Below are 24,559 nucleotides of genomic sequence, written 5' to 3'. Positions count from 1 at the left end.
CTGGCAGGGAATCTTTTGAAGTGTTCAGAGGGCCCTTGCTCCTGCCTCTTGCTGCCAAGTGGCAGGCCATTACTTCAGCTGCAGCTGTGGTGTAGGTGAGCAGTAAGGAAGAGAGGTAAAGTATCATATTACCTCTTTTTGTCAAGGATAACAGCCTGTTCTCAGATTGGCCACTTTGTTGCCTCACTCAAATTAACAGCCAGTCAGTAGGAGGCAAGCCTCTGGTGGACAGGTGAGTATGGGCCAAGGGGCCCAAGAGGAAGAACACTATGAGGCCTGGAGCCTGATTTCAGTCTCAGAGCTACAGTGGAGCATGGCAGGGGAAGGCCAGTTCTGGAAGGCTTGGTGATGGCACAGAGCCAATGCAGCTCAGCAGCAGTGCTCAGGGCATGAGGTCTGGTGGGGGGTGGGGCTCGGGCAGCCTCAATCCTACCCTCCAGCAGGATGCTAGAAAGGAGAGAGCAGGCAACGGGTGCAAGGGGGAGGGGATGCTCCTTCCAACCACAGTTGTGGAGGACGGGCCCCCTTTTCCAGCAGGGTCTGGACAGGGCCCCTTCCAGGCAGGGTAACATCACACATCAGTCATCTCGTCTCCTAGCTCTGCATCTTCCGGCTCTCCCTCCTCATCTTCCTCTTCCTCTTCTGAGGTCACATTGGGGTCGTCAGCCTCTGCCAGGCATCTGGGACAGGAACAGATGAACAAGTAGTTCTCCCTTCAAAGTAGAGTGGTGACAAGTCAGGCAGTTGCTGGGACAGAAAGAGCCCCAGAGCCCAACCATGTTCCCAGTTGGCACCTGAGGATCTTGTGACGGCTGTGGCGGCTTCGCTCGCGCTGACAGCAGTCTAAGTAGCTGATACAGATTTCCTGTGGGGTAGAGGAGGGCCTGAGTGCCTGTGCACTCTATCAGGAAGGAAAGGCGCTTCCCCGACAGCTGCCTTATCCATTGCCAGCCACGGTTCCTTCCCCAGGAGCCTGGCTCAGTGCCCCTGAGCAGCTATTCCCACACCTGCAGCAGGCAAGACTCCCACCTGGGTCTAAAAGAGAAGGGAGGGAGGCTAACCTCATACCATGGGGAAAACCAGACAGTAGCTAAGGTCTGGATGGGATCAGAGGTTAATGTTGGTATGATAACTTGTGCAGGAAAGAATGTTAGGCTGTGGTCGCCAACCAGACCCCCACAATCCACACCAGCCTCCGTGGCCCAAGCCACAGAAAACTGTAAACGGTAGCTGGGGTCAGGGCCTGGGCACTGAGCACTGCCTTATCTGAGACTTTCTGAAGGTGTTTGAAGAACTGGGAGGGCTTACAGCATCCTCACAGGCAAAAAGCCTCAGGCTCTGGGGCCTGTGGTGGCTCACCATAGCCCAACCAAAGGCTCCAGCTAGTTTCTGCTGCTTCCTGGAGAGAAGCTGCAAGGCCCTATGCCCACCCCAGCCACCCAGCCCTCTCACCTCGCCTGGCTTAATGTCCTCCAGGGGCGGTAACATGTAAAAGGAAGTTGTTTTCTGGGAAGGAGGTCTCTGCATTGGGGACACAGCTGTGGTTGCCTGGGTCACAAAAGACAATAATGAGTGGAGAGAGCGAGAAAGATAGTCAGAGAGAGAGACAGAGACGAGAGCGCGCAAGCGCTAAGACCTTGAACATGTTAGGAAAGCACTTCATGACTGGTCTACACCCTCAACCCCTAGGTTTGAATCAGGGTCCCAGCACTCGGGCGGCAGAAGCAGGCAGATTGCTGTCAGTTCGAGGCCAGCCTGGTCTACAAAGCGAGTCCAAGACAGCCAAGGCTACACAGAGAAACCCTGTCTCAAAAAACAAAAACTAAGATTTAGGATTTGCTAGGAGTTTGAGGCCCAACTGGACTATACAATGAGTTCCAGTCTAGTCACTGGACACTCTCAGTGTCTCAGTCAAGAGACACTCTCAAGAAAAGAAAAAGAAAAAAAGAAAAAGAAAAAAAAACTAGGCATAGTATGCCTGAAGTCTCAGCACTTACGAGGTGGCACCAGGGGGATCAGGAATCTAAAAGTCATCCTTGGCTACACAGCAAGTTCAAGGTCAACCTGGACTACAGGAAACCCTGTCTCAAAACTTTATTCTTGGTGTTTTGAGACAAGGTTTCTCTTTGTCACTCTGTAGACCAGGCTGGCTTTGCACTCACAGAGATCTGCCTCTGAGGGTGCTGGGATTACAGGTGTGCTCCACCACCTGGTGTCAAAACTCTTAAAAAAAAAAAAAAAAAAAAAAAAGGCCTTAACTCTACAATCTCTGGGTCACTTCCTTTGTGGCTGAACACTGCAGGGAAGGGCAGGTTCTGAGACCCCATTTCCTGTCTTCTCTACCCAGTGTTCTTTCCTAAAGGCCTCAGTGCAAAATAATGTGCCTTCTATTACTTCTGGTTAAACACACACACACACACACACACACACACACCAGACTGACCCTGTACCCACAGTCTCGCTGACAGAATCATGGGACTCTGAGGGTACCCTACAACAGACCATTTATTTCTGTCTGCTAACTTGGAACCCCTGACCATGCACCCTTGGAGGAGAGGTTAGTAGTGAGGAAAGCAGGAGGTAGGAGGCTAAGATCTGGAAAAGTCTTGGCTGGAGGCAGCCAGGAAGTGCTAAGGAGACTTTCACTCGAGACCCACTTTCCAGGTCCTGCAGGCCTCAGGCTCTTGCATGCTTCCTGACCACAACCCACAGGGCAGTGGTGGTGCAGGGCCCTGTGCCTCCCCTACAGGTGGCCCCGGCCCACTATAAATACCTATTAAAACATAAGCAGGAGTCTGGGGATGAGGCCTTGGGTTTGGCTCCAGTAACTCCATGAACAAACGAATGAATGAAGCTAATGCAGCAGTAATGTCCAAGAAGATCTCCAAAGAAACAGACCTAACTCCACTTCTAGACTTGCCCTGCTCAGCCCAGAAAGGGCAAACTGGGAAAGATGACCTGAAGGGCAGAAGCCTGTCGGCCCATTCCTCCCCAGTGCCGAAACTCACAGCAGCTTTGAAGCACGAAGAGGCCAGAGCCTTCACAGTTAAGGAATTCGCCGGTGGCTGGAATGTGCAGATACCAGTGGGAAAAGGGAATTAAAGTCACAAGAATAGACACCAGCTCAGCTGTCCTGCCACCCTCCAAACGAGACACCTAGGTACCACCATTCTGCCTAGGCTTGCTTCTGGGAGAAGCCTTGCTCCTCTGACTCCCTCCCCCAGCACTGAGCTTCTGCATGGGTCTCAGATCATGTATGGCCTGTGGACAGATCTGAGGCTTCCCATGGGCACACAGGGAAGCCCTTCCCCTACCATCAGCTTAGAGCTCCCTGGCAAGAACCGTGCCCACTATCTGACTAAGGACGCCCCAGGGGTGGGGAAGCCACGGCCCCATCTCACCAACCTGCCTCGATGTCCTTGTACAACTGGTCAATGAAGGTGTCCAGCTGCTCCCGGTCCCGCGGCTTCAGCTCCAGCGCATCACAGGCATGCACCCACTGGCTGAGGGAGCTGGGGTCCCAGCAGCCCGTGGTTGGAAGTGGCCCAGGTCACAGAGATCTCCACGTCCAGGTATGTTAAGCCCAGGCAGAAGAGCCTCCCACCCCACCCTGTTCTTTTTCTAGAGTAAGCATCCTATCCTCCAGAAAGAGCAAGACTCCCAAGAACAAATTCCCCTGCCTCGCTCCTCCCATCCAGGTCATGGCAGCACCCAATCCCACCCATCTTTAAAGAATCTGTGGCTTCCTCATTAACTCCCTCTAAACCCGAAGGGTTACCTAATAGGTCTAAACATTCTCTCCTCACCTGGTTCCAATCCCTTGACCATTGGTTCCAACAAGGGCAAAGAGAGACCGGAATCCATCAGGCGTGAACCACTGTAGGGAGGGAGAGGTGAGTCTAGTGGTCTTAACCCAAGTGCAGTGGGAGCTTCTTAAGAGTTGGCCTTACTTCGACTCCAGGCTTCAGGGCCTGCCTTCCCACACGCACCTGGCTGAGGGTCTCCTCATAGAGGGCCTCCGTGAAGAGCCTGCGCAGAAGTTCCAGCTGGCCCTGGTTTAGGAGAAACAGAGGGACATTTGCAGCCCTGGAGACTTTCCCCCTTGGCACTAGGTAGGTGGGAAAAAGTCAGGTGAAAGAGAGTGGCCTGAGCTTCCCCTGGGGACGGAAGCAGTGCTTATCTCCAGCTGTCTGCAGGTTCCAAGTGAGGGTGTGAGCTTAAAGCTTCTTCCTGTTTCCAGGACTTGTTCCAGCAAGGCTTAGAACACCCATTTTCACCCCCTCTTGGAGTGGCCGAGCCTTGCTTGGCCTTCTGGTCCGCTTGGCTTTCTCTTTTATCCTTCTAGACCCAGTACAATAGCACTCACCCTGGGAGACATCTTCCCCGCCCTGTCTGCCTCACTCTTAACAGTCTCTAGCCCTGGCAACCTCCCACTTTGGCAACTCCAAAGGAAGGCTGAAGTGTCTCACTCTCACCACATGAATTCCACAGCACTCGGACCTGCGGACCCCAGCCCTCCACTCTCCAGAAAACCTGCTGGGCCTACTCCTGCCTTCCCACGTGGAGTAATGAGCACCCCGGGCAGAGCGTGCACTCCCGGGTACAGAGTGCACCCCCGGGCAGAGCGTGCACTCCCTTGTCCCTACTTCCAACCTCAGGTCTGTATTAGGTCGCAAAGGTAGATAGTGCCAGGAACACACATTTGAAGGGATTTTTAGGACCAAGTTTTAGCCCCACCTTAGCCAAGAAGAATCCAAATGTGGAGTTAGGTAGCCACAGACACCCCCCCCTGCAGGCTACCTGAGGGGTGGGGGAAAGAGGCTATGAGGAAAACCAACCTTGAATTTGTCTCCCAGCAGTTTGTGGACAATTTCCTCCTCCTCGTTGGCTGTTTTGCTGCAGAACTGGGAGAAAAGCCTGACCCAATGGTCCTTGTCCTTGGCCTGCAGGACAAATACACATGAGGACCATGGGCCCATGTGGCTTAAGTTGCTCAAGTCCCTTCTGTCAGGGAATAGCTACCACCCAAGAGCTTCTGCCCAGGTCTCCTGTCCCAGTCTGCCCACACTCAGCCATTTCCCAAGCGGGCCAGGGCTTGCCAACTCAAAACATCCTGAAAACAGAGGGCCACTGAGGAAGAGCAGTACAGACAGAGGGGTCAGCATGGCCTCTCCCTTTATGTGAAAGACACTATCCTGGGACAGTGATGCCTATCAAATTCAGGAACTGCTGCTCCCTAAGACAAACATCTCACAGAAAAACTAAGATATGCAAAACCAGTGCCCTCGGCCTACACCTGAGTTCTGGTTAGCATGTTCTGGAGTCCACATAGCAAGCAGCTGTCCTTCAGGAAACCCAGAAGCAAGAGCATCCAAGCAAGGTCAGATGGCTGAGACCCAGGGCTAATTGGGGGTCAGCGTCTCTGGCTCACCTGTTTCACTGTGGCCACCATCCGAGCCATCAGCATTATACTTGCAGTCTCAGGAGGGTAGTGAACACTCCTAGGGAAAGAGGGGAAAAGTGTAGTCTGGTAATTCCCTCCCTGGGAGCAGAGCCTGGGAAACCCAGTCTGAAGGCTACAGCACACTTCCTGCCGGTCCACCAGTTATCAAAGGCTGGACTTAGGCAACTTTGTAGCCCTTAGGGTTTGGTGGGTTCTCTCTGGTAGTGTGTAAAGGCTGGTAGGGCTGGTTGCTCAGAGTACAGGCACGCTGCTGAAAGCTGTGACTTCTGTTTGAGCCTAACAGTAGAGAACACAACTTAGGGACATAACTCACGAATGTTGCTCACAGTGGCTGAGCTGAGGCAGGAGTGGGTGGAAGGCTAAGGAGAGGAAGAGACCTACCTCCACGCCTCCTGCAGCTTATTGAGGGGGTGCCGGGGGTCATCCTGGGATGGGCCTGGGCACAGGATCTGGTGGTATTGCTCCGCAGCTGCCAGCCGACATTCTGCACTGCAGTACATCACCTGTTAAGTGGGGTGCAGGTTAGCCCTCAGGACCTGGGGTGACCACCTCATTTAAGTGCGTTCTTTCAATAACAGCCAGGGAAAGAGCTCAGCGAGGATAAAACAGGGTGTTCTGAGGCATGCACCTAACCTAAGCTTGCTATACCACATGAACGGAAGAGAGCCTTCCAGCACCTAGCAGACTCCCAAGACAAGGACACGTCCCACTGTGGTGGTTTGAATAGGAATGGCCCCCCATAGACTCATGTCTTTGAATGCTTGACCATAGACGTGGCATATTAGGAGGTGTAGCCTTGGAATAGGTGTGGCCTTGTTGGAGGAAGTCTGTCACTGTGTGGGTGGGCTTTGAGGTCATATATGCTCAAGCCTGCCCAGTGTGGGACACAAGTCTCCTTCTGCTGCCTGGGGGTCAAGGTGTAGAACTCTCAGCTGTGGAAGGAATCTCTGTGTACTGTAAGGATGGAACACCTGTCAATTAAAAACCTACAGCCAGCCGGGTGTGGTGGCGCACGCCTTTAATCCTAGCACTCAGGAGGCAGAGGCAGGTGGGTCGCTGTGGTCTACAAAGTCTAGGACAGCTAAGGCTATACAGTGAAACCATGTCTCAAAAACAAACGAAACCTATGGCCTATGGCTGAGGCAGGAAACAGGTGGAACATCCAGCAGGCAGAGGGGATTCTGGGATAAAGACAGGCACTCCAGATTCAGTGAGCAAGACGTAAAGAGGATGGATGCATGGTGCCTGAGCTCAGATAACCAGCCAAATGGCAGAATCTAGATTACTATGTGTTGATTTAAGTTATGAACTAGTTAGAGAAGAGCCTAGCTATATGGCCTAGGTATTTGTATAATATTTAATGAGTCTCATGAGGACAGGAGGAAAAACCACCCGAAACGTGACAGCCTGCCACTACACGGGCTCCTCCTGCACCATGTCTGCCTGCATACTGCTATGCTTCCCACCATGATGGTAATGGACTAAATCTCTCAAATTGTAAGCCAGCCACAGTTGAATGTTTTCCTTTATAAGAGTTGTCATGGTCATGGTGTCTCTTCACAGCAACGGAAGCCCTAACAGAGACACCCAGCAAACGCATTTTCTAAAAGTGGACACTGGCAGCAAAGAAGCAGCTGAATAATTCCTGGGCTTTTCGCTGTCACTCACTACAGCGTGAGCCTCAAGAAATGGACCAGGTCTGTTCAGACTTTACCTTACCCAAAGCCTCCTCGGCCTGCTCCCTTTCCTGCGCATTCTCCAGGCGCACTCACCTGGCAGTGGGGGCAGTTCTGGTGGAGGTCCTTGCGCACACTGCATAGCTCTGGGTGGGGTAGAACCTGGTCTGGTTTCCCAGTCAGCCTCTGGGCATTCTCCTCTGCCTTCTCAAGGGCCCGGAGACAGTGGTCACAGGCTGCAGGGAAGCCAGACACAATAAGTGCCCTTTTTCAAGAACCTCTAGCTCCCCTGATCCCACCGCTTCTCCATCAGACTCAATCTATGGGATCCCTGCTGCTCCTTTCAGTTTCTCTCTAGCTTAAGAAAACTACGAAAGAGCCTGTGGCTGGCAAAGTTAAGGGTGTCTTGCTCTGGCACCTGACTCAGTCTTCACTGAGCATGGGTTATGCACCATGTTTCGGTAGGGACATCTACTTTGGTACAGAGCCCTTCAGCATGCTGTCTAGACATTTATACTATGGGAGTAGACTCTAAGTTCTATCTGAGAGAGTCCTCCCCAAGGAGCACTCTGGAGGCACCCCCCCCATTGCAGGTGCACAACCACAAACACAAAGGTGGGCAGAGTTCTGTTCTCAGGTCCTGTTCTCCAGGGAAAGACAGCATTCCTCCCAACACCCAGAGGGTCGGCCAGGAGAGGCGCAAGGCTCTCTTCCATGCACAAAACGGGCAGGCCCAGCAGCCACCTGAAGCAGGCAAGACGTGCTCACCCCGGTACCGATAAAGTGCATTCCAGAGAAACTGCGACGCCACCAGGGGCCTTTCAACGAAAATGGTCTCTCCTTTCCGGATCAACTGTGTGGCAAACAGTCCCTTTCCCTAAGAGGAACAGAGAATGAACAGGGTAAGACATAGCTTCAAATCTGCCATGGTGACCCGCGCCTATTATCCTAGCGCATGGAAACAGAAGGATCAGTAGTTCAAGGCTAGCCTGGACTACATAAGATCTTGTTTCAAAAAAACAAACAGGCTTGAAAGATGGATCAGTAGTTAAGTGTGCTTGTTCCATAATCAAGAGGACCAGAGTTTGGATCCCGGTACCCACGTAATACTCCAGGGGTATCTATAAATGCCTGTATTGCAGCTCCAAAGAGGGCAGAGATGGGAAGTTCATTGGGGCCGGTGGGCTTTCAGCCAAGCTGAGATGAGCTCCAGATTCAGGAAGAGACCATCCCACAGGGGAATTGGTGGGATGTAATGGAAGAGGAAACACAGTGCCCTCTTCTGCACATACACAGGCCTCTGTGCACATACACAGGCATGCACACCTACACATACAGATGCACGCGCACACACATAAAAACAGGGCTAAAGAGATGGCTCAGCAGTTTAGAATGTTTACTGCTCTTTCATAAGAGCCATGTTTGCTCCCCAGCATTCACATCAGGCAGCTTACTCCACCTGTAACTACAGTTCTAGGTAATCCAAGGCCTTTGCGGGCACCAAACACACGTGAGATGCACTTACACAAATATTTTTAAAAAATTAAATCTTTAAACAAAGCTAGCTACAGCTCCAAGAGCTCAGCTGCACTTCTCAGCTCACAGTACCTGGCCAAGGGGGGGGGGGGGTGCCACCTCAGCGGACACCTAGACACCTGGACATTCCAGAATGGCCAGGGCACGGCCAGTGCTCATACCAGGCTGGAGCCTCCATACCAGCAGTAGCTACCAGGGTGGCACCATCCTCGATTCCCTAGGAACCCCTGTGCTGCTGCTCAGGGTCACAGAGACATCCTATATCCCAGCAGAGAGCAGCAGCCTAGTCAGGGGAGAACTGACCTCTTCCTTGGTCAGTGCTCAAAGGATGCACAAAGCTCTGAGCTAGTTCTAGAACCATCTCCCAACACCTCCTGGGAACCTCCCAGCCAACTGCTTCCCACTGGAGAAGTGGGTACTCCACTCAGTCTACCAGGCAGTTTCCAAGGTGGGGCGATAGAGTGCAAGTGAGCACCCTCATGAACTACCTCCTCATGACCTAGTGTTTAAAGGGCAAATTCCGAGGCCCTGCCCAGACCTGCTAAATCAGAATCTGCATCTTCCTTTGTGTGTGTGTGCGCGCGCGCATGCAAATGTGTGTATGATGTGCATGCTTGAACACGGGTGCTCTGTAGCAATCAGATGACAGCAGTCAGTTCTTTTTCCTTCCACTGTGGGATCCAGGGAATGAACTCAAGTTGTCAGGCTTGCATGGCAAGCACTTTTTCCACCTGAGCCATCTCACAGGCCAAAAAAAAAAAAGCATTTTAACAGGATGCTGGCAATTCCTGTGCATGCTAAGAGTTAAGAAGCCTAGCCTGCGCCAGGCAGTGATGGTGCACACCTTTAATCCTAGCACTAGGGAGGCAGAGGCAAGCAGGTCTCTTGAGTTCAAGGCCAGCCTAGGGTCTACAGGTCCACAGAACATAATCTGAGACAGCTGGGGCTATACAGAGGAACCCTGTCTGGCGGGGAACACGTTGCACATCAGGAGCCTAGGTAGTTAATGATTCTGCTAACACTTACTGCTTCAGCAAGTGATGGTACCCCTGTCAAAAAGACAAGAAAATGCCTGTTAGAGCAGGAAAATGCTGTCACCGTGGGTGCCACGGCACTTCCTGTTTCCCTTCAACACTGGCACTGGGTACAGGTGGCCTTCGCCACACTCACTGTAAATCTCAACCTATGCATAAGCCAGAGAGCTTCTTTGTTTTTGGACAGTGTCTCCTACATGCTCCTGAAATTGCCATAGTTCTTCCTTGGCAGGCTAACAGGTACATGCCACAGAGGCTAAGAACAGAGCAAGTGAAAGACAGAGGCCAAGTTCAGGACACACTTTTGGCTAGCCTTCCTGGGGGCCCCCCGTCCATTCGCTTTCTTGCCCCTGGGCTTAACTAAGCAAAAGTAAAGCAGCATTCCTGGATGGGATAAAGCAGCAAGAAGACCCACGAGCTCTCATGACAACTTCAGATCATGACATTGGGTGGCTAGCCAGGTGTGGTGGGGCATGCCTTTCAACCAGCACTGAAGGTTAAGAAGCCTAGCCTAGCACACTTGGCACATGGGATAGAGACTGAGGGAACCACCCTTGAACTGCTCATTCTCTCTCCACCTCTCCCCCTCTCTCTCCCCCACCCGCACACACCCCACATACGTCCAACGTGGCTTCAAACTTGTTTCCCCTTCTGGAATGCAGAAGCAGGCAGATCTCTAAGGCTGAGGCCAAGGCTAACCTGGTCTCCAGAGTGAGTTCCAGGAGAGCCAGGGCTACACAGAGAAACCCATGGTGGGGGAGATGGTGGGGGGAGGAAGGATAACTATAGATCTCCCTCTCCCTTAGGTCCTGAAAGACCAAATGCAGAGAACAGTCACTAGCGCACAGGCAAGCCAGAGGAATGGGGCTTGATGCCTGTAACCCCAGCATTTAGTAGGAAGGAGGATCAGCAGTTCAAGGTCACTCATAAACAACAACAAAAATAAACAAATAAAAAACAAAGAGAAAAGAATCAAGAGTTGTTCCTTTCTATTTCTATTAATTCCTCAAACATACAAAAGTTATTTCAAGAAAAAAACAACTCTGCATCTCCAGTGCATAAGATGACGAAGCATGCAGGGTCAGGCACTGAGGCTCACGCCTGCTGTCTTGGAATCTGGAAGAGGACTGACCACCTTATGCGTAGGCTGACCTGAATTACATGACGCAGTAGGTCTCAGCATCCTAGTGCTATGAGCCTTCATGTTGTGGTGATCCCCGCCATAAAATTATTTTTCTTGGTACTTCATAACTGTAATTTTGCTACTGTTGTGGGTTGTAACATAAATATTTGTGTTTTCTGATGGTCTAAGGTGACCCCTGCGAAAAGGTCATTAGATTCCCCCCCCCCCCCCCACCCCCCCCAAAAGGTTCTGACTCACAAGTTGAGAACCACTGACATAATAGATTCTATATCAGAAAGAAGAAAAGGAAGAGAGAAGGGAGAACAGAAGGGAGGGAAGACAAACTTCAAGAAAGAATTATTCAAAACTCTTAGGCCAGTCAGTATATTTGACAATCTTTAATAGGCCTGCCCAATGGCTCAGTGGGTGAAAATGCCTCATGACCTCAGTTCCATCTCCAGATCTCAGTGAAAACAGAGAACCAGAAAATTGTCTTCTGACCTCTACATGTACGATATGGCACACATACCTCCATGTGTATAGACACACACAGACATCATACACACAAGTCATAACAAAATAAGGTACACGAGGCTCCATTAAAAATAGAAAATCCTGCCGCGCAAGGTGGCGCACGCCTTTAATCCCAGCACTCCGGAGGCAAAAGCAGGTGGATCTCTGTGAGTTCGAGGCCAGCCTGGTCTACAAAGCGAGTCTAGGACAGTCACAGCTACACAGAAAAACTCTGTCTCGAAACACACACACACACACACACACACACACACACAAATATATATATTCCCAGCTGGGCATGGTAGTGCAAACCTTTAATTCCAGCACTCTGGAGGCAGAGGCAGGCATTGAGTCCAGGACCAGCCTGGTCTACAAAGTGAAGCCAGGAGAGCCAAGGCTACACAGAGAAACCCTGTCTTGAAAAACCAAAAAAGAAAGCAGAACAAAATTACTTTCCTAATTTTTCTAATAATCACTTACTGTGTGTGTGTTTTCGAGACAGGGTTTGTGTGTGTGTGTGTGTGTGTGTGTGTTCAAGATAGGGTCTCTCTGTGTAGCCTGGCTGTCCTGGACTCACTTTGTAGACCAGGCTGGCCTCGAACTCACAGCATCCTCTGCCTCTTGAGTGTTCGGATTAAAGGCGTGTGTGCCACCACGCCCAGATTTTTGTTTTTGAGACAGGACTTTACTCTGTATCCTAGGCTGGCCTGGAACTCCTAAGAGTCCTCTTACCTCAGTCTCCTGAGTTATTGGAATACGGGCCAGGGCCACTAGGCCCAGTCACCAGCTACGGTCTTGGGAGAAGGTTAGGACAGAACTGGGCAAGGAGACTGATTGGTAGAAGTGAAAATGAGAAGGAAGTGAAGAAAGGAGGGGGCAGGGTAGCAGAGGGGTAGGAGAGATGAAAGGTGAGTATTACTGAATCCAAGACACCTCAAACTGTGGGCCCCCAAGAGCACCAGAAGCTCTGGGTGGTGGGGACATGAGCAGCTAAGGACACAAAAGGTATGAGAAGGACAGGGGTGCCCCTAGTGCCAACAGAGCAGAAAGGCAAGAGGCTTAGGATGGGAACCCAAACAGAAATGGAGATGCTAACAGCAGATGACCACAGAGCTGCCACCTTGGGCCAAGGACCAAGGATATCACATTATTATTATTTGACCTGGCTTTTACCCAGAGGAATGCAAATGAGGATAAAACAATACCATTTTGCATATGTCAACTGGCCAAGTCAGAGAGGAAAAAAACTAGTGCTGCCTGCTCTGAAACCCAGCAGCAAGAACTCTGCTCTCAGGGGATAAGGAAGCTATGGCTAAAGGACCCATACGTAAGGATGTAGATGTGCGATGTTGGCCCTCCCCTGAAACACTACCAGTTAACCCTTTAACCAAGTAGAAATGAGCCCATTTATATCAAAGTACTGGAAAGATGTATTAAAAGAAACGCTCCCCCCTCCACACACACACACACAAAGGCCAGCACTCGGGAGGCAGAGGCAGGTGGATCACTGTGAGTTCAAGGCCAGCCTGGCTTAAAAAGCGAGTCCAGGACAGCCAAGGCTACACAGAGAAACCCTGTCTCGGAAAAAAAAAGAAAGAAAGAAAAACGAGGGGTAGGGGTGGGGGTGGGGGGGTCCAGCCACCACCAAGCCCTGTAACCCAGGATTTGGGAACTGATAGGAAGATGGGTTCAAGGCCAACCTCAGCTACACGGGAAATGCAAGGCTATCATGGAGTACCTGAGAATCTTCTCTCAAATGAAAGAGGTGGCTTTTAAAGATTTTTTTTTTTTTTTTTTTTTTTTTGGTTTTTCGAGACAGGGTTTCTCTGTGTAGCCTTGGCCATCCTGGACTCACTTTGTAGACCAGGCTGGCCTCGAACTCACAGCGATCCGCCTGCCTCTGCCTCCCGAGTGCTGGGATTAAAGGCGTGCGCCACCACGCCCGGCAAAGATGTATTTTTTTTTAAAGATGTATCTTTAATATACATATATGAGCACAGGTTCAATACCACGTGATTTTTATCTTTACTTACGTGTATTTCCTATTCTACAAGGAATAAAACACGATAATAGAGCTGGGAATGGCACACGCCTTTAAGGCCAGCACTCGAGAGGCAGAGGCCAGCCTGGTCTACACAGTTGAGTTCCAGGACAGCCAGAGCTACATTGTGAGACTATGTCTCAAAACCACCAAACCAAACCAAATAACCCCCCCCCCCCCCCCAACCCCCCACCTCCCCCACCCCCTGCCTCCAGCACTCAGGAGGTAGAGGCAGGCGGATCCCTGTGAGTTCGAGGCCAGCCTGGTCTACAAAGTGAGTCTAGGACAGCCAAGGCTACACAGAGAAACCCTGTCTCAAAAAACCGAGAAACAAAACAAAACCCACGATAATATAAATCACGAAATCGTGCCATTCTCTTGCTTTAAAACCCTTCTGATGAGTGCTTGGTGAGTGGTTCTGGTCCAAGTTCGCTACCTCTTCAAGTCTCCACCCACAACACACTCAGGAGGGTCGATGTGGGGGCCAGGCTGCTCTACATCCCTCTGCAGAGCACCCCCCACCCACTGCCTAGTCAAGAGTCCGTCAACCTGGCCCAGGACATCTCCCCAACCCCAGGACCTCCTAGAGCCTCAACTCCACCCAGAACCGCAGCAGCACGCACCCCCGTCAGTGGGCAAGGGGCTCCGCTGGGAGGGGTGCGCACGCAGGCTCCAAGGCTGGGCTTCCCCGCGCGTGATAGCGCCACGAGCCTGGGCACGAGAACAGACCGTGCGCCCCGGGCCCGAGCAGAGGCCAGCACTGCCCGGATCGGGCCGGACTCCAAGCTGTGGGCACCGGGTCCCCGGCGAGGTTCTCCGAGCTGGGTCCGGCCCGGCCTCACCTTGGCGCTGCTCACAAAACGGACTTCCACGGAGCCCCGGGTGCCGCCCGCCACGCCCACGCAGAAGGAGAACACGTCGCACATGGAGGCCGCCATCTTGGGCACGCCTCCGCCTTCTGACCCTTGACCTCACCCCCTGAGGCCCCGCCCACCAAGCCGGCGAGCGCTCACTTCCCGATCCCACCCCGCCCCGGGATGTGCCGAGCAACTCCCACAACTTGCTCTGCAGCAAGTCATGGCTTTTCGCGTCTTGGTTGCTTGACTGGGAACCGAGCCTGCCTGTGTGCTTACATTTCTGGTAGTCTGTGTCTCACTCGGTGGAGTCCACGAATGTCAGCTGATGGAATAACCCAGTGGGAGACCCTAGCCTATCCCTGTCTGTGTTTTTGTTTGGTTGGTTTTTGTTTTATGGAGACAGGGTTTCACTGTGTAGCCATGGCTATCTTGGACTCACTTTGTAGACTAGGCTGGCCTCGAAATCAGAGAGATCTCACCCACCTTTGCCTTCCGAGCGCCACTGCGCTGGGCTTCATTCTGTGTGGTTTTATTTCGTTGTTTTTTGGAGACAGGGTTTCTTTGTGTAGCCCTGGCTGTCCTGGACTCGCTTTGCAGACCAGGCTGGTCCCAAACTCATCCACCTGGCTCTGCCTCTGCCTCCAGAGTGCTGGGATTAAAGGTGTATGTGCCACCACACCCAGCCAGTCTGTTTTTTTGTTTTTTGTTTTTTAAGATTGATCCAGTCTGTTCTTAAGTGTTGACCCCCCCCCCCCCCCCCCGCTGTCTTGTTTCTGAGACAGGGTATGTATCCGAGGCCGGCCACGAGCTCGCAGCCATCGTCCTGCTTCAGAATCCCCTCACCACCCTCCAATACTGAACAATGCCTTTTTTTAGACCCAGAGAAGGTGTAGGCCATCGGATGGCCGACTTAACTCATTGTCGCTTTGACACTCATCCTGAAAAGAAGCAACAGTCTAGTTGCTGGGGCTCACTCCGTTTAAAATGTCTCCCTCCCTCCATAGGCCACATTTCTGTTCTGCGGCTGGTAGAATGTTTGCCTTCAATGCATGTGTGCTGAGGTTTGAGCGCCCCAAGACAGTTTAAGCCCAGTATGATACCTATGCCTATAACCTCCGAACTCAGGGAGTGAGGCCAGGAGGACTAGAAGTTCAAGGCTAACCTGGAATCCTGAAACCCTGTCTAAAAAAAAAAAAAGAAAATTGCAGCCGGGAGTGGTGGGGCACACCTTTACTCCCAGCACTCGGAAAGAAAGAAATTGCATGGGGCTGGAGAAATGGCTCAGCAGATAAGAGCACTGTCTGCTTGTCCAGAGGTCCTGAGTTCAATTCCTAGCCACCACATGATGGCTCACAACCATCTACATTGGAACCTGATGCCCTCTTCTGGAATGCAGTTGTACATGCAGATAGAGCACTCATACATAAGTAAAATCTTTTTAAAGAAAGGAAAGGAAGAAAAAGAAAATGTAGGGTTTTTTTGTTTTTTGTTTTTTGTTTTTTACAGTTAACACTTGTTACCCTGAGGACCCAGGTTTGGTTCAAAACTCTCTGTATGTAACTCTAGTCCAGGGGCCTCTGATGCCCTCTCCCAGCCTCCTCAGGCACCAGGCACCCACATAGTGCACATATATACACAAAGGCAAGACAATCATATACATAAGTAAATTGAAACAAACAAACAAAAAAAGTTATCAGGGACTTTCTTGACTTGGCAGAGCATGGTTATCGAACAGTAGTCAGAGGCTGCCTCTGCCTTGAGCATGGAGATTAAAAGCATGTACTGCCACAGCCCAGCTGAAACAAGGTCTCTCTCTCTAGACCTGGCTGTCCTAGAACTTGCAATGTAGACCAGGCTGGCTTCAAATTCAAAGAGATCCACCTTCCCCTGCCTTGTAAATGTGACTTTTTTTAAGTGAGCCAATCGGGGCTGTGCTTGTGACATACACATGAGCACATGAGTTTGATCCCCAGCACCTATGTGACAAGCTAGGCAGGTGGCACACATTTGTCTTGTTTTAAAATTTTACTATGTATAGTGCTCTGCCTGCATGTACACCTGCCCGCCAGAAGAGGGCACCAGACCTCATTATAGAGCTATCTCATTATAGATGGTTGTGAGCCAATATGTGGTTGCTGGGAATTGAACTCAGGACCTCCGGAGGAGCAGTCAGTGCTCTTTTTGTGGCGGGGGGTGGGGAGAGGCTGTTTTTTGTGACAAGGTTTCTTTGTGTAGCCTTGCCTATCCTGAACTCACTTTGTAGACCAGGCCGGCCTCCAACTCACAGTGATCCACGTGCCTCTGCCACCCGAGTGCTGGGATTAAAGGCGTGCACCACTACACCTGGCTCTGCAGTCAGTGTTCTTAAACTCTGAGCCATCTCTCCAGCCCTGGTAGCACACATTTGTGATCCTAGGGCTGAGGTGGTAGAGACAGGATGGTACCTAGGGCTCCTGCCTAACTAGCCTAGTCAAACAAATGGGCTAGTTCTAGGTTCAGCGGGAGAGCCTGACTAAAAAAAGTGAGGAGAGCAATTAAGACACTCAGTGTTGACCTCTGGCCTCTGATGAATATTATGGGTGTCCAGTTGTTCCTGGATGAGACAGCTGTGACTGGATTCCTTTGGTGAGTAGGACTTTTGAGCCCAGCAAGGATTTCCCTGAGGATATGGACAAAAGAATTGTTTTCAGGCTTCCCCTCACCTCGGCCTTCATTGTTTTTGTAAATTTTTAAGTTTATTTAGTCTTTACATGTGTGAATGTTTGCTTGCATGAGCCTAGTGTCTGCAAAAGTCAGAAAAGGGCTATGGGTCCCCTGAACTGGAGTTTTAGATGGTTGTAAGCCACCATGTAAGTACCGGGAATCAAACCTATTTCCACTGCTGAGCTATCTCTCCAGTCCCAGGTTCTTATAAACCTTTTTGTTGTTGTTGTTGTTGTTGTCTTAGTCATTTTGAGTGTCTCTGTATGTGTGTGGGTGTGTAGGTTCCAGGCTTGGCAGCAAGAGTCTGTACCTATCAAACCTTCTACCAGCCCTTGCTTTTGAGACAGTGCCTTACTGCTTGCTCTAGGCTTGCTGCAGACTCATGATAGTAGCTACGGCTGACTCTGCTGTTCTTCCTTCACCTCCCTCATGCTAAGACTGCCATGGCGCACACCTTTGATCCCAGCACTTGGAAGGTAGAGACAGGCAGATCTCCATGAATTCCAGGCTGGCCTGGTCTACAGAGTGAGTTCTAGACAGCCAGGGCTAAAAGAGAGAAATCCTGTCTAGAAAAACAAACAAGCAAACAAGACTACAGGTTTATACTATGCTGCCCAGCTCTAGAGGACGGCTTCTTGCTCTGGATTCCCTCAAGCCTGCCACTTAATGTTTATAAATCCACTGTGTGTCCTCCCCCCCGCCCCCCTGACTTTTTTGTTTTGTTTTTCTTGGCAGGGTTTCTCTGTGTAGCCCCGGCTGTCCTGAACTTACTCTGGTGACCAGGCTGGGCTCTGCCTCGAGGGTGCTGGGATTAAAGGTTTGTACCACAAAGCCTGGCTAATATCCACTGTCTTGTGTGCTGGTTTCTTTCCAAGCTCAGCCGCCACCTTCCTTCCTCTTTACCCAGAAAACTAGGCCCCAAGAACAACCTCATGGAGGAAGATCAGGCCCTCCTTCCCCCATCTCCTCACCTCAGCTCAGGAACTGCTGGTGAACAACAGTCTGCACTAACTACAGAAGTGTTGGGGGCTGACTTCACAAGAATAAGCTCTAAGCAGGTTTCCTGGCAAGAAACTGAGCAGCATCAGAGGGTCATTCAGGGAAGAACTGTATTGTTAATGCTGTGTGAAAAAAATGACAAAATGAGGGCAACATAAATTCAGAGAAAAAGATAGGAGCTCCAGAGAAAAAGTAGCTTGTTGCTCCAAGGAAACAATTATCACAAACCTGAGTTTATATCAGACAAGCCAAGAAAACTTTGAGCAAAGCATGGCAGCTCCTGCCTCTTATCTCAGCACCAGAGAGGCTAAGGCAGGAGAGCTTCCATGAGTTGGAGGTCAGTCTGTGAATTTGTCCCCCCTTAAAAAAAAAAAAGCTGTAATCCTAGCATGTGCAAAGCAAAGGGTCAGGAATTCAAAGTCATCCTCAGATACAGAGGAGGGAGACAACGAAGAGTAGGGTTGAAATGCAGGAAACTCGCCCGGCATGGTAGCGCACGCCTGTAATCCCAGCACTCGGGAAGCAGAGGCAGCCGGATCGCTGTGAGTTCAAGGCCAGCCTGGTCTACCAAAGCAAGTCCAGGACAGCCAAGATAACGTAGAGAAACCCTGTCTTGAAAACCCAGGAAAAAGAAAGAAAGAAAGAAAGAAAGAAATGCAGGAAACTTTGAAGTGAACTAAGCAACCTGCTTCCCTCCAGAGTCTGGGGGAAGGAATTCTTCCACACTCTGGTGCTGATTCAAGGAGGCCCCTTCTCCACAGCCAGGCCATCCATCCATCCTCAGGGCAGATCTGGGATAGCACTTCCATTCCCCTAGGTGAGAGGACCCATAAACAGCACCAGTTCCTCACCCTCACCACTGGGTACCCTGACCTCTGGGCTAGCACTCCACAAGTGTTTCACAGACGTCAGCTCGCCCCGGGGAGGGATGTGTAAATTGTCAATATACCTGCTAGCCACAGGAAGAAAAGCCTGGCCTAGCACAAACAAGCCGTTATTCTGTTCCCAGGGATCGCATGATTGTCCAAGTACATTCGGTGGCCTTTGACCTGAAGGAAGATCTTCATTGAGATGAGGGCCAGGGAGGGCCAGTCGGTGCCACAGGAAGAACTAGCCCACAGAGCATGGCTAGAGCCTCTTGCTGCCAACTCGTGCCTCAGCATCTTCACTCTGGATGTTTCCATCTGAGCTGCTAGAGGGCTCCTCTGTGGCAGAGGAGGAAGGCGATTTCAGCCTTTGCTGTTTCTGATACTTCACCCGGCGATTTTGGAACCAGATCCTCACCTGTAATTGGAGGCAGTGAACAGGCATCAGAATCTGGCCAGCGTGTCCCCTGTCACGGTCACTCACTTCCAGAGGTGCCCACTTCTGGCTGGCTGTGCAAAATTTGTTCTTGCCGGACAACCTATGCACCTCCTCCCAAATGCCATTTCTGTATTCTCAGTCACCACACCCCCATCCCACAATGAACCTTGGTTGTTATTTTGAGCTAGAGTCTCATATCACCCAGGCTAGCACCAAACTCACCATGTAGCTCAAGATGATCTTGAACTCCTGGTCCCCCTGCCTCTACCTCCCAAGTGCTGGGACTACAGGTGTGTGCCACTACGTCCATTTTATGTGGTACTAGAAATGAAATCCAGAACTTTGCACATTTGAGGCAAGCACTCTACCAGCTGAGTTACCTTATGACAACAACATGCCTGCGCTGTTACTAGGTGACAATGACAGTGGTGAGTAAGAGGCATGTCCCCTGTCCTCTGGAGCTCACCACCTGGTGGAAGAAGACCCAATGTAAATAAATAAGAAATAGATATAGGCGGAGGCATGCACAGAGGCTTGGGTTGGGTGAGCTCCTTGAAGTTGAGGTCCATCCTAGTAGGGACAGAGAGGGGACAGAAATGTGGAAAACAAGTGGCTTCCAGTTGACATCCAACTCAAGGTGAGGACCAGAAAGAAGAGCATGGCTGCAGGGGAGAAAGAAAGAGCAGAAAAGTGAGAGGCCCACAAGAGCCAGAACACCTAGGACCTTGAAGGCCACGGGGAGGGAGAGTCCCCTTTGCCACATGACATAGTTCTGAAGTAATGGCACAGCTGGCTGGCATGTGAAGGCTAGATGAAGGCAGAGGCAAGAAGGCAGCTGTTGCAGCAACCCAGGGGCGGGGAGCGAGGGATATAGGACTATAAAGCGAGGGCACTGGGGTAAACGAAGAAGCAATTCCGTCTGTCCTCCAGAGGTGTAGAGGGCAAGGCTTGCGGAGGGTTTGAAGTGGGAAGGGAAAGAGACAGGCTCTAGGATGACTCCATTTTTGAGCAGCTGGATGGGTAGTGTGACCATGCATTGAGGAGAGAGACAGACTTAGAGAAGAAAGACAGTTGGGAATTAAGTTTTGTAACGTTTGCAATTCCTTCTCAGAGATGTCTAAGAGGAGTTTTTTGTTTGTTTGTTTTTTGGGTTTTTGAGACAGGGTTTCTGTGTAGCCTTGGCTGTCCTGGACTCACTTTGTAGACCAGGCTAGCCTCAAACTCACAGGGATCCACCTGCCTCTGCCTCTGCCTCCCGAGTGCTAGGATTAAAGGCCTGTGCCACCACCGCCCGGCTTTTTTTTTTTTTTTTTTTTTTTTTTTCTCCTTTTGGTTTTTTGAGATAGAGTTTCTCTGTGTGCCCTTGAACTCACAATGATCCGCCTCTGCCTCCTGAGTGCTGGGATTTGTGTGCCACCATGCCAAGCCTAAGAGGAGATTTTAAGGGGGTGGTTAGGGGCTGAGGATGTGCCTTAGTGGGAGAGAACTTGCCTAGGATGAGGTTCAATTCCTAGCAGAGAAGGTTGGACCAGGAATATACATTTGAGCCGACATTTTAAACCATGGCTAAGGCGTGAGACTAGATGGTATGAAGTCCCAAGGGGAAGAATAGCCTAGAAAGGAGACAGTAACAACCAGAGAAGTGGGAAGAAGTTCATGAAGAAAATTTGTCACAGTGGGGAAGGTATAGTCAGTCATCCTGAGAGCCCTGACACTCAGGAGTCAGCTGAAGAAAGGAACACGTCTGTTGGCTTTGGTGAAACAGAGGAGGAACCATCTTGTTGGGATGACTTCAAGAGAAAACAGTGGGCTGGGATGTAGCTCAGCTGGCAGAGCGCTGGCCGGGCACACAGAAATCGCTGGACCTGACACTCAGCACCACGGTGAAGGCATGTCATCGTAGCACTTGGGAGTTGAGGGCCGGAGAACTAGGGGTTCAAGATTATCTTCAGCTGGGACTGGAGAGATGGCTCAGCGGTTAAGAGCACTGACTGCTCTTCAAGAGGACCTGAGTTCAACTCCCAGAACCAATGTGGCAGCTCACAAGACATACATGCAGGTAAAACACCAATGCACATAAAATAAAAACTAAGAAAAAATAAAAATAAAGAAATTTAAGGGGCTGGAGAGATGGCTCAGCGGTTAAGAGCACTGATTGCTCTTCCAGAGGTCATGAGTTCAATTCCCAGCAACCACATGGTGGCTCACAACCATCTATAATGTGATCTGATGCCCTTTTCAGCACTGTATGCATAATAATAAATATTAAAAAAAAAAAAAGAAATTTAAAAGGGGGTGGGCTGAAGAGATGGCTCAGAGGTTAAGAGCACTGCCTGCTCTTCCAAAGGTCCTGAGTTCAATTCCCAGCAACCACATGGTAGCTCCCAACCATCTGTAATGTAACCTGATGCCCTCTTCTGGCCTGCAGGTACACATGCAGGCAGAGCACTGTATACATAATAAATAAATAAATCTTTTTTAAAAAATTATCTTCAGCTATGTAGCAAGTTCGAGGCCAACTCGGGAGACATGAGAACCTGTATCAAAACAGACAGACACACAGAGAAATAAAAAGAGTGAACGGAGGTGAGGACAGGATGATAGCGGGCACAGCAGACTCCTGAGAAGTTTGCCTGGCACAGTAGCAAGAAAATATGAGGTCAAGGGCACAGTCACTATGCAAATATGGAGTCTCTTGAATACCTACTTGGTTTGCTCACAGCCCCTTATTTAGCATGGAAACAATCAGAAGGTGCTAGAGGGGGCTAGGGAGATGGCTAGGAAAGCCTGAAGACCAGAGTTCAGGCCCACCTGTAATCCCAGCCTCAGCAGGCAGAGGCAGAATCCCCAGAGCAGGTTGGCTCAGTGAGATTAGCCATATTGGCTAGTTCTGGGTTTGATTGAGAGTCTGCCTCAGTGAACAAAGTAGAAGAGCAACAGGGGATGATTCCTGATATCAACCTCAGGCCTCCACATGTACGCACACACTCATACATGTGTGTGTGCCTGCACACATACAAAAACATGCATGCATATATTCAACACACACACACACACACACACACACACACACACACGAAAAATAAAAAGATGCAAGCATTAGAGCGACATTATGTTATGCCTATAATGTGACTCCAAATAGGAATATTGGGTCTTTTGGTTGTTTGGGGGCTTTTTGTTTTGTTTTAATAATTTTTTTTTGTTTTTTGTTTTTTAAATAATTTATTCTATTTTTTTAGTTTTTTGAGATAGAGTTACTCTGTGTAACAGCCCTAGCTGTTCTGGAAGTTGCTTTGTAGACCAGGTTAGCCTTGAATTCACTGCCTGCCTCTGCCTGGGATTAAAGGCATGCAACACCACACCCGGATTCAAATAGGAATATTGTATTATTTGTAGGGAGTGTGTAAAACAAACAAACAAACAAACAAACAGGCCTATGACCTCAGCATCCCAGTCCAGAGGAAAAAGGCCATGTCTTCCCCCCATCCCTTACTCCGAGCTTATCGGAAGGTGGTGTGGCAGTCCCCTTCCCCTGTGCCTGGCTTCCTGTTCTCACCTGGTTCTCCGTCAAGTGCAGCCTGGCAGCCAGCTGCGCTCTCTTCCTCCCCACCAGGTTGTGCTGCTTCGAGAACGCCTTTTCCAGCTCTTCCAGCTGCCCCAAGTTAAACATTGTGCGAGCCCTCTTCTGGTGTCTCTCGGTGCCCTTCGGGTCCACGGTAGGTGCCCACTCGAGAGGCTTCCGGGGGCCTGGACAGTAAGGCAGCCCTGAGCCTAAAGAACAACCGAGGCCAGAGGAAGTCAGTCAGCCAGCAGCCTCCTGCCCCACAGGGCCAAGAGGAGAGAGAGAAAAGGACCGGCCCAATGTTCTCCCTTCCCTTTGCTCAGCGTGGAAGAGGCTGGAATAGAAATCACCTCCCCCCCCCCCCCACCAAAGAGCTGGGGAGATGACTCAGTCAGTTAATGGCGCAAAACTGAGGACCTGAATTCTGACCCCCTAGCACCAAGGCTTAAAACAAACAAACAAACAAACAAACAAACAGGACCGAGGAAGTGGAGACCCGAGGACGGTTACCCTGTAAGTCTAGCCAATTGGAGAGCTCCAGATTAGGTGAGAGGCCCTATCTCAAAATTAAGATGGAAAAGGGCTAAAAATAAATAAATAAATAAATAAATAAATAAATAAAAGATGGTTTGGTAATTAAGAGTAATTGCTGCGCTTCCAGAGGACCTGGGTTTGGTTCCCTGCCCCCACGTCCAATGGCTTACAACACTTGTAAATAGCTCCGGGGAATTCGAAAGGTGTCGAGGAAGACACCTGATGTTGACCCTCTGATATCAACATTCTTGTGCGCTCACCTGCGCACATATGAATATAGACCAAACTAACTCAGAAGTATGAAAGAGGCAGAGGAAGGAGAAGGAACGCTGTGGAAAAACCGTCTTCTGGATTTGACGCGATGGTTATCGCTGTGAACCCGCATCAGCTGTGATTGCAGGCATACACCATTACCCCTGGCTGATTTCCCTTTGATCCCCAGTACCTGTGACGCTAATTCCTTGCTGGCAGAGGAGGTGAGCCACGTTCAGTCCCGGCACGCAGGACACGGAGCACAGCGGGTAGACGCCCACGCTCAGGTAGGCGGGCAGCCAAGTTGCTGAGGAGCACACCCAGGGCAAGACAGGGCACTGCGACCCAGAGCCGAGGTTCAGATTGGTGCAGGTGGGGAGCGGTAGAGGGGTGGCAGCCGGCTCACGGGTCTCGGGTCTCGCCAGGATGGCCTCCACAGAGAAGGAGGACTTCAGGTGTCCCTGAGCAACGCGGCGGCGCGGTTCCACTCGGGAAGCAGCCACCGGACAGGGACCCAAGCGCCCGGGCTGGACCTGAGTGTCTGAGGCAGCAGGCTGCTGGGGCTGTGGGCTGGACATAGCGAGACCCCTGAGGGGACCTACACGGGAGAGGAGCGGGAGGACCTCCCAGGCTGGGCGAGGAGTCCAATAGGAGAGAAAGAGACCACCCTACTGAAAGGACAGGAGGACTTGTGAGTCAGGATCGCCTAGGGCCAGCTGTTCACAAGGGCTCTTAAACTTAGCGGGTGGGAGGAGGCGGGGCGAAGGTCAGATTTAATCATCCCAGAAAGAGGAGGCCACGCCTCTAAAGTCCCCACGGCAGCTGCAGGTTGCATCCCATCAGGGCGGGGAGTGGGAGGCAGAGAAGGGAGCCTCCTCCAGCCTGGTGCTTTGGGGGAAAGGACCTTGAGTTTTCCACAGCTCACTGTGGGGGCCCCTCCCCCCTCCGCTCTTTGTTTTT

General features: G+C 50.8%; 2 protein-coding genes across 2 annotated transcripts; both read right to left on the bottom strand.

Annotated features, from left to right (window-relative positions):
- Positions 1-127: 127 nt before the first annotated feature.
- On the bottom strand, positions 128-14,368 carry Smyd5 (SMYD family member 5). Its single transcript, XM_051154829.1, is given in 14 exon segments — positions 128-713; positions 795-865; positions 1,453-1,476; positions 1,478-1,548; positions 3,009-3,065; positions 3,406-3,512; positions 3,807-3,877; positions 3,990-4,052; positions 4,839-4,943; positions 5,432-5,501; positions 5,846-5,967; positions 7,237-7,376; positions 7,909-8,017; positions 14,230-14,368. Coding segments are annotated over 14 exon segments (1,248 nt in total). The 5' UTR covers positions 14,326-14,368; the 3' UTR covers positions 128-571.
- A 4,706-nt stretch (positions 14,369-19,074) lies between these two features.
- Noto (notochord homeobox) lies at positions 19,075-24,177 on the bottom strand. The gene is made up of 3 exons (XM_051154660.1): positions 23,793-24,177; positions 22,808-23,022; positions 19,075-19,230 (listed from the first exon to the last, which is right to left on the bottom strand). Exons 1-3 carry the CDS (start codon positions 24,175-24,177, stop codon positions 19,075-19,077), a joined length of 756 nt encoding a protein of 251 aa, XP_051010617.1.
- Between the last annotated feature and the right edge of the window lie 382 nt (positions 24,178-24,559).

This window comes from Acomys russatus, chromosome 13 (assembly GCF_903995435.1).
Source record: "Acomys russatus chromosome 13, mAcoRus1.1, whole genome shotgun sequence".
Taxonomy (NCBI): domain Eukaryota; kingdom Metazoa; phylum Chordata; class Mammalia; order Rodentia; family Muridae; genus Acomys; species Acomys russatus.
The sequence above is the reverse complement of the archived record's forward strand: the minus strand, read 5'-3'. Positions and strand labels throughout refer to the sequence as shown.

What these genes read in the sequence shown, in the direction of transcription:
- Noto (XM_051154660.1), bottom strand. Translation starts at nt 24,177, where the DNA reads ATGTCCAGCCCACAGCCCCAGCAGCCTGCTGCCTCAGACACTCAGGTC. An exon ending in GCAAGGAATTAGCGTCACAG is followed by an intron (nt 23,023 to 23,792) that starts GTACTGGGGATC and finishes GTTGTTCTTTAG; the next exon opens with GCTCAGGGCTGCCTTACTGT. An exon ending in TGCACTTGACGGAGAACCAG is followed by an intron (nt 19,231 to 22,807) that starts GTGAGAACAGGA and finishes CTCCAATTACAG; the next exon opens with GTGAGGATCTGGTTCCAAAA.